At 38.5% G+C, this 12,114-nt stretch overlaps 1 protein-coding gene across 14 annotated transcripts in view; it reads left to right on the plus strand.

Annotated features, from left to right (window-relative positions):
• The window catches only part of RAI14 (retinoic acid induced 14), a 91,792-nt gene that overhangs the window by 72,124 nt on the left and 7,554 nt on the right, over positions 1-12,114 (plus strand). For 8 of the 14 annotated variants that reach the window (XM_065047542.1, XM_065047537.1, XM_065047538.1 and 5 more), the window contains 8 exons: positions 1,489-1,553; positions 4,502-4,559; positions 5,057-5,127; positions 6,553-6,659; positions 8,955-9,133; positions 9,811-9,839; positions 10,795-10,881; positions 11,515-11,601. In XM_065047542.1, coding sequence (XP_064903614.1) covers positions 1,489-1,553; positions 4,502-4,559; positions 5,057-5,127; positions 6,553-6,659; positions 8,955-9,133; positions 9,811-9,839; positions 10,795-10,881; positions 11,515-11,601 — 683 coding nt within the window. The remainder of the gene's footprint in view (positions 1-1,488; positions 1,554-4,501; positions 4,560-5,056; positions 5,128-6,552; positions 6,660-8,954; positions 9,134-9,810; positions 9,840-10,794; positions 10,882-11,514; positions 11,602-12,114) is intronic. The other 6 variants (XM_065047539.1, XM_065047540.1, XM_065047548.1 and 3 more) reach the window with 1 other exon arrangement.

Genomic DNA, 12,114 nt, shown 5'->3' on the forward strand with positions numbered 1-12,114 from the left:
AAAAAATTAAATGAAAAAAAAATAACCTCCACCAACTCTTTTTGTTAACTTTATTTGAAGCTTTTTGTAGGTTCAGTCAAGATCTTTGGTTTTGCTTTTATGTGTAGCCAAGCTGTTAACGCCATTAACTGTACAGGAGTTGCAGCAAGACATTTGCTCAGGATTGTGACACAGTGAAAAGGGCTGATACAAGCCAAAACAAAGCTAGGAGCTATTAAGTATGCTGTTTCAGCCCTCAAAAGTCTCATGCCTTAATTACTAATCTACTAGGAGAATGATGGGACCTGAATTTGAAACTGACAAACCCTTCTTAATGGATTTCAGTTGACATGACTGTGAAATCTGTGCCCAGCATTTTCTCTGGCTAGCGGAGTGACCTGAATGAACTGTCAGCATTCTGTCTCTCCAATAATGATCTGTAAATGTTGGGCTCACGAGTTCTGTTTTGGCCACTGATTGCAGCCTGAAGGAATTTCTGTCACACATGAGAATGATTTGCCTCTATAAGGAAGTGTCTGTGATGCTGGAAGCGGCATTTACATTACACATAATGATAGGGGAATATATGTACTTGATACACATTATTATTCAGAATTCGTACCTTGTCTTGCTTCAGGATTTAGAATTTATTAGTGTTTTGGATAATAAGAGGTTGCCTGCTCTCACCTCAGAGTGTCAACCCAGTATTCATTAAGGAAAGACTTGTCTGTAATATTAACATTATTTACAGTGAGATTCTACTGTCACAAGTGGCTCTGTCTGCACTGAGTACTAAATCTTGGCTCCTTCTTAATTACATGGATAATTTATTGTTTTGCTATCTTGGCCTCTTTATTTTTTTCAGATGTTCTGTAAATTAAACTAGAAGAGAGACTGCAGTCTTTCTTCATAAATCCATAATCAGTAAATCACTATATTGCATAGCTAAATGTGAGCTTACAGATCCTAAATAAATTAACAGAAAAGGGAATATGTGAGATACAAACCACAGTAGTCCTGTGTTCTGAGTCCTCTTCTACATGCACTCCATGGAGGACACGAATTTGCTGTAGTGGTAGCTGGTGAGTTTTGTTCTTGGTGCTGGGTTCCTTTTTCATTGTCAAATGGCAGAAATTGTGAAGACACTTGACAGTCATCTCTCTGCAAGGGAGGCTGAGTAATATAGGAAAATTGGGTTTTAAGAAACAAAACATAACTGCAGAATCTTAGACTTGCTTCTGCTAAGGTGTAGTCTGACTCAGTGTTTGTGTCATTCCTATATATGAAGCTAGACATTAAGATTATTCAGTTACCTGCCTGAACGGCAATCTGTCATAAAGACATTCTGCTTGATGTAGGTTTTTATTTTATTTTCTCTACCCTTGCTTTTCATGTACCATGACAGACATAACATGGGTAATTCAAAATTTCGCCTTTGTCATGGAAGAGTTTATTCCTGTGTTTCAGTGTGATTAAATACTCAATTTGCTTTGCTTTTTATTCATTTAGGACACAGTGCTTTACATCTTGCAGCAAAGAACAGCCACCCTGATTGCATTAAGAGGTTGCTTCAGGTAAAGTGAAAATCAAATTAGAAGTTTTCCTTTTGTTCCTCTAGATTGGTTCCACTAGATGTTGACATGGCCTACAGCTTCCTCACAAGGGGAGGAGGAATGGCGGGTGCTGGTCTCTATTCTCTGGTGACCAGTGACAGAACCCATGGGAATGGCAGGAAGATGTGCCAGGGGAGGTTTAGGTTGGACATTAGGAAAAGGTTCTTCCCCCAGAGGGTGGTGGAGCACTGGAACAGGCTCCCCAGGGAGGTGTCACAGCCCCAAGCCTGACAGCGTTCAAGAAGCAATTGTATGATGCCCTCAGACACATGGTGTGAACTGTGGGCTTGTCCTGTGCAGGGGCAGAAGCTGGACCTGATGATCCTTGTGGGTCCCTTCCAACTCGGGACATTCTATAATTCTACAGACATTTCCTGCTAACAATCTGTATCATACTCCTATACTGTTGTCCTGTCTCCTTGCAATCAAGTGAGGTGCTTGAATTTTATGACATTTTAAGCTCTGCGAATGGATGATAGAAAACAGTGTGGTGGCATCTTCCAGGGGTGGTCCACTTATACAGCTTTCCCTGTGCAGCTGATCTGATACAGCAAGGTTGGGTTTAAGCAGATTGGAGCTTCTGTCTAATTTCCCGTGTTTTGTCTGTGTGGTTGGATGGCTTGGAAGCAGAGGGATCAAGAGGCATAGGGAAAAACGATTTTTCAATTCTGGTGAGATTCTGATACTGTTCCACTGGAATGCTTTCTGTCTGTTGTTGACTGTAGAAATGTCTGTCAAGTTTAAAGTCAAAAGGAGAAGAAACTGAAGTAGTTTTGAAGCTAAAATATGGAAACACTTGAATCCTCAGTGAAATGAGGCAAAGGACAGTGGGTGCTCAGGGAGTAGAAAGAATGGGGAAAGAAAATGAGAGAAACAGAAGTGAAGATGAAGAAGAGATTCTTGTGGTGTTGAGGCTGAAGATGTGCATTAGTAAGCAAGGAGAGACATTGTCAGTCTCTCCTTACAGAAAGCCAAGTGAGTTTGATGGAGGTGATGAGAGGAATGGAACAGATTTTTAGGAGTTTGGAGTTAATAGTAAGACTGTGGCTCAGACTACTGATGAAATAATGAATAATAATCCCTCAGGGTGCAGTGGTACAGATTGGATCTCATACCCCAACTTCTAAATTGCTTTTACCTGGTCACTTCATGGCTTTCCAATTGTCCTGTGACTGACCCCGTCAAAGTCTCTGATGGTATTGGGTGCAGTTTCACCGATTCCTGCCTCCATACCCATTGCAAGCTGACTGCCCTGTTCCTGCACACCTGGAAAGGGTTATCATTAACCACCGAGGCTGTGCTCTCCGGGATTTCATAGTCAATATCCGCTACTGCAAAGACAAATGCATTTACAGCATAAACAGTGACATCAAGCTGCCACTGACGGTATCGCATGCAGCAGCCTGATCAACTCAGAAATTAGATGTGTGTTTAACAGCAAATACTGCTGCCCGTTTGCTTACGAGCTACAACCACAGAGTAATTTTGTTGATATCAATATTTTGCTAATTTTATTACAACATACAGATTTCCAAGCATGTTCATAAGTGCAAACCCACTGGTAATATTCTCCAATAATTCGTGCTCTTTGGATTGCTTCCTTGCTTCTGTGGACCAGCCTGATGTTATAAACTGTACGTGTGAGTAATGTCTAATCTTGACATGCAAGAGTCAATCTAAAACAGGCTAAATAATTATTTTACACAGACAGAATCTTGACATTTTTGTTACAGAATGTGGTAATCTATGTGAACCTGTTTTCCCAGAAAACCACAGAAGTGTTGGAGGCAGTGCTACATTCGAAAGTCAGAAACTAATGTTTGTTTTTAGAAGCCTATTATTTCAGGTTCATATCTTCTTGTTGTGTTCAAATAAGATCAACAAAGCTGGTGAGGGGTCTGGAGCACAAGTCTGATGGGGAGCAGCTGAGGGAACTGGGGCTGTTCAGCCTGGAGAAAAGGAGGCTGTGGGGAGAACTTATCACTGTCCACAACTACCTGAAAGGAGGTTGTAGCATGGAGGGTGTTGGTCTGTTCTCCCAAGTAGCAAGCGATAAGACAAGAGGAAATGACCTGAAGTTGCACCAGGGGAGATTTAGATTGGATATTAGGAAGAATTTCTTCCCAGAAAGGGTTGTCAAGCATTGGAACAGGCTGCCTAGGGAAGTGGTGGAGTCACCATATCCCTGGAGGCATTTATAAGATGCGTAGATGAGGCTCTTAGGCACATGGTTTAGTGGTAGACTTGGTAGTGTTAGTTTTATGGTGGGACTTGATGACCCTGAAGGTCTTTTCTGACCTAAGTGATTCTATTATTCTCTTCTACTGTAATTGAAAGGAGATCTTCTGTACCAAAACAAATCTTGATAAAGATTTGAAATTTTATTCTTTTTAAAAATTTATTTATTACTTTAAAGTCTGGTTTGATCAGTAGCAGCTAGTGGCTTATAATACCACAAAATATAACTGTACTGTTGATGCTTTAGTTTTTTACAAATGCAAATGAAACCTTATTGCCTTGACAGAAATATTTCAAGATGGATTGCTTTAGGTTGTGGTTGCTTTAGCTAGTAATTAAAAAAAAAAAAAAAAAAAAAAGCTTTTCTGAGGCAAAGGCACTTCCTTTTTTTTATTTCCTGGTCTAAAATTTTCCAAAACTATAACATTTTTTAGGGATATCTCTCTCACCATGAATACTTCTTACAGCTTCAGTATAAGCTGGTACCAAGAAAGGAGAGACCAGATTGGTAGAGAGGAAGGCTGTGTGTTTTTTCAGTATTATTTCTGGAGTAGCTCATAAAACCTTTTTTTTTAAAGGTGTTCAGTGCTCTGTCCTTAGTGTCAATATGTTTTATTTTCTTGGTGTCTCTCTAACTGTTTTTTTTTCTCTGTCCTTATTGAATTGTGCAGAGTAAATGTCCAGCAGACAGCACAGACAATTCTGGGAAAACAGCTTTACATTATGCAGGTAACTCCTTTGTTGAAAGCTAGTACTATCCATTTTGTTGTTCTTGATATTCCTAGCTCTTCAGCCTGGTGGAGCTTTTTAGGTTCTGATTACATAAATGTAGTGACTCCACCAGATGGTTTACAAATGTCAGGTATTTTTTTAGATGAATACTGTGAATACTAAATTTCATTAATTACAGCTAACAAGCTTGACTTGTACACTTGCAAGTGCAGAGCCATTGGAATACTTTAGATTAGGCTGATATTGATTTCAGTCTTTAAAGATTGTATTTTCTCAATACTCATTTGGACATGAATATTGGTTATGTTTCTGCATACACCTTGCTATTCATCCTTTTAGTCATTTCTTTGTTCTAAAAAGGAAGGAGAGAATACAATCTAATTTCTTTTCACTGAACCCCATTGTAATGCTGCAGCATTGCAAGAAGAAGCCTGGAACATGAATTTTGAAAATGAGGTTAAATGGACTTTCCTGCTTCTTTGTTTGTTTTTTAGCTGCATGTGGTTGTCTTCAGGCAGTTCAACTTCTGTGTGAACACAAATGTCTAATTAACGTCAAAGATTTGGTACGTACCTCTTGTCCTGTTATATACTTCAGATACTCTAGTGCTTTTACCACCCTCCACTCCAGTCAATCTCAGGTGCAGCAGTTAAAAGCAACATTATGCTTATATTTCTTCTTGGCTTTCTCTAGTGGAGGAAATTCCTTTTGCAGCTTGCCATAGCAGAGGTGGGGAAGTACTTCACAATCCAGTGCAGTAGTGGCAGGATTTGCTGTTTTTTAAATTGAGGCATTGGTACAAGTAGCTGGAATCAATTCTGATATATTCAAAATGTGTTTAAAAGTCTTTCCGTTGACTACGGTACATTTCAAAAAGACCTGCTATGTGGCCAAGTGCTGTGAAATGCTCACAAAGCCCAGCCGCAGTATGATAAGCCTGAGGAGAAAAAATACACTTGGTGCAGTCTAAAGGCTCAGGGATACCACATTCACTTATATGAAATGTCTACAAGCAACCAGGTCTGGTTTTGGGAATAATGCAGCTGCCTGACAGAAAACCCTGTGATGAAGGGAGAGGACCTGGCACAAATGAGGCACAAATTAAAAAAAAAAAAAATTAAAAAGGCATGCAAATATTTAAAATTGTTTGTTTGATTTTGACTTGGATCTATTGCCTCTTTATGTAATCTTTTTAATTAAAAAAAAATCTGTCACAGAGATTAGACGTAACATTTCAGCAAGTGCACTTTAAATTTGGAAAAGATTTGGTCACTCTTGAGAAAAAAGGCTGCGGGAGTATCTTAATGTCCTCAACTACATCATAATTGATCATAGGGAAGAGAGAGGTAGACCAACTTCAGAGGTGCATGACAAAATGATAACAAGCAGCAGCCAGAGTGCACCTAATTGGGAAATTCCGGTTAGGTACTAGGAAAACCATAATCTCACTATGAGGGTAGTTAAACATGGAAGTGGTACCCAGAGATGTCATGGTGTCTCTGCCTTTGGAAATACTTAAAACTTGACTGGACAAGTCTCTGAACAATGTACCATAACTTGAAGGTTCCCTAGCTTCAGGTTGAGAGTAAAGGGGAAGAAACCCCAGATGACCTCTTAAGGTGTCTTTCAACTAGGTTATTCTGTGATTAAATGAAATGTTGAATTTTTTCCTTGTACTTAGTTGAAAATACCTTACTTTTGTTGTGAAGCTGTTTAAAGGTATTATGTAGTTCTAAAATAATCATGTTAAAGCAGTAGACAAACAGCCAAGGGAATACAAACAGCAAAATACTTCTCTGCTCCTACTGCTTTGTATCCCCAGTGGTCAATAAAAGAATTAAAGTAAACCCAGCTACATCTATGGTACACAATAAAGATTGTGCTTGTCTGTGCTGTATAGAGGTAAAGTTCGTAGCTGACCTTTTCATCTCAGAGTGATATTTGTAAGTTGATGGATTATTATGCATTGTTTCTCAAAATATATTCCTAGGATGGGAACATACCTCTGCTGCTTGCAGTACAAAATGGTCATACGGAAGTCTGCAAATACCTTCTGGATCACGGAGCAGACATCAACACCAGGGATAAAAACGGAAGGTACAGCAGGTTAACATGCAAATTCTTCCCCAAGACTAACTGTCAAATGAAGCTTTCTTCTCAAATCCTTCCCAAAATTGTTGTTGTTAGGTGAAATAATGCCTTCTGTGCTAGACAGCATATCCTGATTGTTGAGAAGATTTACAAAATTTTGCCTAAAGGGCAAAGTTGAAACAAACTATGCAACTACAAGACTAGATGTGCCTGTAAGTCATCCTTTGGGCTACCAGAGCAGTAAATCACATTTTCAAATAATTCCTCCAATAATCTGATTGGTAGGACTTTACCCACACATACATCACTTTGTACGTGTCGCAGTTTTAGATGCTGCTCTCTTCTTGGCATGAGTGAGTTTCTCCAACTTAAATCCACAGACTGTTACTTGGGGCTGGCATAAGTGGAAGGTTCTTTTTTCCTACCATAATGCAGCCACAGCAGCAAGAGAAAAATACAGTAGACCTATATAGTGGAGATGCTGTCGTCTTAGAAGGCGCTACTTGGAGATTTGTTCCATTAATGTATAGTGCATGTGTCAGAAAACTGGTTTTAAAAAGCAACATCCTAGTAGTGAAAAATGCACTTGTTTTGATGATACTGATGAAGATCAGGAGTCTTCGAAAATTATGGACTGTTGTATAAAAGTTGGTTATACTGTTAAGGTAAAGCAGGATGCTGAGAAGACTTTGCACTTATACCTGATAGCAATCTTGATTATTGCATGTGATACAATGCTCATATTGTTCTTCAGCAGCACCTGGAAGGATAAGACTGGGCCATAACTTGGTTTTGTCAGTCCAAAGTCTATTAGCGTACTTTGTTTTAAGTTGTCTAAAAAAAAAACCAAAAAAAAAAACAACCCTTTGTTATCTGACTTGGTTTGAATGGCCTCACTAATGCTTTGAACCTGAGGTGCTGCCTAATTGAGGAGCACTGCGTTCCCCTCACTCTCTTACTGTCTAATCAACTGACAGTGTTTCTAGTTTAACTGAATAAAGTTGTTTCTGTCATGAATAGATCAGGCTTGCTTTTTTAAATTTTCTTTTCTAAGAAAGTACTCTGTGTAGAAGGAAAAAGATGATAAAACATGGAACATACCATTTTACTTCTCGCTTTCCTTCTGGTAAGGAGAGTGAATACTCTTGCACCTTGTATTCACAAAACTGATTAAGTTTTTACTGAAAAAAGGAGATGCTTTCTTACTGGTAGACAAAGAAGATAACCTTCAAAAATGGCATCTCCAGTTTCCTATTTTGTCCAGACAGAGTTATTTTGGTAATCTAAAACCATCCCTGGGACTCTGGATGTGTTATCCCAGTTGCCACTCAGCACTACTTTTTAGCACATCACTGCGACAGCCATCATTTCTCCAGGGCTCAACTGTTACAGGGAGTACATTTAATTCATTAGTGGAATGATTGTGTTAATGTCTAGCAAATAGTGGAGATAAGGAGTTACTGCAGTAACATTTCAGTTTCATATCTGCTCTGAGGAATGTGTTTGCCAGTGAACTTGGCCACACTATTATGCGTGTTTTCATGTTATAAAGGGAGAAATATGTCAAAGCAGGAAAACAATATTAGAGCATGATTGGAAGATGGAGTTTTGTTTGTTTGTAATTATTCTGCACATGTCTTACAACCCCTCTGAGTAATTGAGAAAAAGACACCACCTGTTAGGAACTCTACTTTTATATGCTACTCTTACTCTAGGATCTGGGACTGTCTAGCTGCCCTGAGCTGGAGAGGGAGTTATTGGTGCTCTAATGCACTCTTTTTGTTTTGTCGGTTTTAAACTGGGAGTAGATCAGGATTTGAGGTCAAAATCATATCTCAGTCTCACTGAAGAGCTTTGAGATTTGTTTGGATTTTTAGTTGTCTATTTTGTCTTGAAAGCAACATGGGAAGGAGAACAGCAATGAACTAAATGCTTTCATGTTGTACCACCACTTGCAGATCTGTAATTGGAGTGTGGCAGTAAGATTTGGTAGTCTTGCTTTATCCTGCTGCTATTTCTATCTGTGACTCTACTCTTAGCCTCAGGAGCCCATTTTTAGAAATGTTGAGAGAACTTTGCAAAGAATGTTGGGTTTTTGCGGAAGGTTGGGGAGTATGGGGAAGACAAGAAGAGGCAGTCAGGTGTTTGTAAGAAACAACAGTTACATTTATGTGTCAATACACATGTTGATAAAATTTTGGACTTCTTGTACAAAAACTGTCACGCTTTTCTTCCTGAAAAAAATGGCCTGCTGCTTAAAGAGTACACTCTTGACCCTTACTGTGTGTGTGTTTTGTCCAGAACTGCTTTGATGATGGCTTGTGAAGCTGGTAGCATTAACATGGTGGAAGCCTTCCTTAGGAAAGGTGCAGATGTCAGTTTAGTAGACGTCTTTGGACAGAATGCCCTGCATTACTCCAAGCTCTCCGAGAATACAGGGATTCAGGATCTCCTGTCGTCAAAGATATCTCATGATGTGGGTATGTAAGAGATGCTGATCTGCAGTATGTCGCTTCTTGAACTGGCTACATGTATGTTTAGCAATGAACAAATTTACCTCATAAGGTAGCCTGAAAAGTTTCAAAAGTTGCCTTCAAGCCTCAGGCTGAGGCTTCCCAAAAGCAGGAAAATGTGGTCTTTGCTATAGATGGTAATACTTAGCATGGGAAAAAGCACTGAGCATGGCAAAAAGAGGTGTTTTGAAGAAAGAAAAGGTAAGCTGATGTAGCGATGTCATGAAGTCTTGCATACAATTTGGAACAGATCCTTTTTTTATTATGTCAAAGAGTAAGTGGAACATATAGCTTCTCAGCAAAGGGGTTAGAGAAAGAAATAACACAGGCAGAGGGTTTTATGGTCAAACTAAGATTTCTAAAGCAGGAAGCTAATGTGCAAGAATGGTGCGAGACTATAGTAGAATAAGAGTTGTCACAATCCTTCAAATTTTATCTTGATAAGAAACCCAAAAAGCGGCAGAGAAAGGATATGGTTCAAACTGAATTTGGAAATTAAAGTGTATTTCTCAAATTTCAGATAGAAATTCAAATAACAAAGGAAGTATTTATGGTGTTTGAAGTACAGCGGAGAGATGGGTTAGGAATGGCAAATAACATTCTTCGACAGCAGTTCTTAATACCATGTCTTTTGTGTTTCACAGATACGAAGTCACCGACGAAAGCAAAGCAGGTATTTGTCCTTTTGGTTTAAGAAAACTGCAGGCTATATAGACTTGTAACTTAAGAATAAACAGTAATCAAGATGACTAGAAGCATTAGGAGCATCACTGTGAGATGTGCTGCCATTCACTACTCTGTAACGTGAAAGATTTTTTTGTTTACTTATATAAGAAAAGTGTTCCAAGGACATTGCTTTTAGACTTAGCTTCTCTCTGTAACAGCAGCCAGCACCCTCAGTGAGCATGTGTGCCAGGAAGATACGTCACTTTTCTCATGTGTAGGGCAGGAGCTTGGCTTTTGGACTCCATACCTCTTTAAACTGCAGAGAAGATCAGCTAGAAAAATTCCCTGTTTCCAAAACATGCAATTGAATGTTATCCTTGGTTACACCTTACTGGAGACCCCCACCTTTGAGAATCCCAGCAGATTTAGGCCCTTAAATTAGTTCCTTACATTTTAAAAATTTATTATCATATCTTGAAGTGTAAGTAGACCTTGTAGATCTGCTGGTGGCTGGAAAGTGGGTGAGGGTGCAATGTATTGCTTCATTCCTTCTCTGAGCAGAGGTGTGGGTTTTTCAGGGAGCTCAGGCAGAAGTTGGTGGAGAGGAAAGGTAGTAGCTGCTAAGTGTGTCATGGCTAGACTATGTGTGAATGGGGGTATTTCAGATCACCAGTGCTAAATGTATTGTCAGCTTCTGCTTTTTCACTAAAGCTTGTTTGTTTTCACTGAAGCATGGATTACAAGGGGGAGATTCTTATTGTCAGGCATGTTTCATATCTTTGAATTAGTAGATGTGTAGTCTTTACATAGAAAAAAAAAAATTAGGCACTGCATGAGCTGCTAAAGTTGATATTAATGTGGGATCTTTTTTTTTTTTTTTTCTTTTTTTTTATAAAACAACTTGCTCGGACTTTACTAACCAAACTAACAAACCTACCTTTTCTGGCTGGTGAAACTTTCAGCATGATCAAGGCTCTAAATTAAGTTCAGAAAGAAGTGGAACTCCAAAAAAACGCAAAGCCCCACCTCCTCCTATCAGTCCTATTCAGGTAAAGAAAAGACCAATTTTGAGATGATTTTAGGGGTTGAAAAGCATTTTGAACATTATGTGAATGATGTGGGCTGGATTTGCCCTGTCACTTATTTTATATGCCTGTCTTACCATGAGTGCTTTTCCTGACATTACAATAACACCATGAAAGCACACGCTGGTTAGGTTAACTGAGCAGAATTGCTGGAAATACAGCATAGTCCAAAATAAAAGTGTACAAATTTTACTGTAAAATTTCTTCTTCCATCTATAGGTGAAGGTCTCCTGGTTTTAATGGCTTCCATAAGTAAATAATTATGCATATTTTAATGACACATATATATGTACATGTTATTATATGCATAAATACATGTGAAGGTAAAATACTTAAATAGATTTATATACCATCAAAATTCAGTTAAGTTAAACTGAAATGTTACCTGTATAGCAGCTGCACTGTATATGTGGTAATGACTCAGAAGAGTACTGAATAATTAGGCCTGCTCTTTGAAACTAACAGAAGGGTTGTGGCTTTAGTTAGTGCAGGAAGAAGTACTCTTTAATGTGTGTGTATATATATGGGCAGGTGTTAGAGAGGTAGTTATATGTACACGTATGTATACATACCTATTTATATAAAAATCTTTTACAGCTTAGTGATTTGTCCTCTCCACTCTCTTCAACTTCAACTCCCATGACCGGAAAAGGACAGGCTTTCTTTGCTGATCAAGTGTGCAAGGTATCAGTTTTCTGTTCTTATGAAGTTTAGGGAAGGAAAGTATAGTATCTCAATAACTGTTTTGCTGACTGCGAGTCTCCTGTGAATTAATTAGTTGAGTTTCAGTAACAAAAGGGATCCAAATCTATCCCAATGTAATTTTTAGGGTGTTCATGGATTACTTTAATGTTTACTGAATATGCAAATAGAATTAGTAATAAATTAGGTAGCATTTCAAAATGTGGTTATGAAAGTCAGTATTAATGCTGTGAGAGCTCGTTACCTAAGTATAACAACAGCAAAGTACGTGGCATTGTGCGATTCAAAAAGCAGAGACCCTTTCACCAAAAGACATCAGGGAAATGGTTGAGTGTGTTCTGTCTGATCTTTACCTTATTGTATTGAAGATTTTTTTTTTTTTTTTTTTTTTAATACATGACAATATATTGCTATTATTTATCACAGAGGCTTCAGCCTTCTGAACTATCTATGAGATAGTTGCCCATATTTCATTAATACTTAATGAGAATTGGG

This window comes from Columba livia, chromosome Z (genome assembly GCF_036013475.1).
Source record: "Columba livia isolate bColLiv1 breed racing homer chromosome Z, bColLiv1.pat.W.v2, whole genome shotgun sequence".
Lineage (NCBI taxonomy): Eukaryota > Metazoa > Chordata > Aves > Columbiformes > Columbidae > Columba > Columba livia.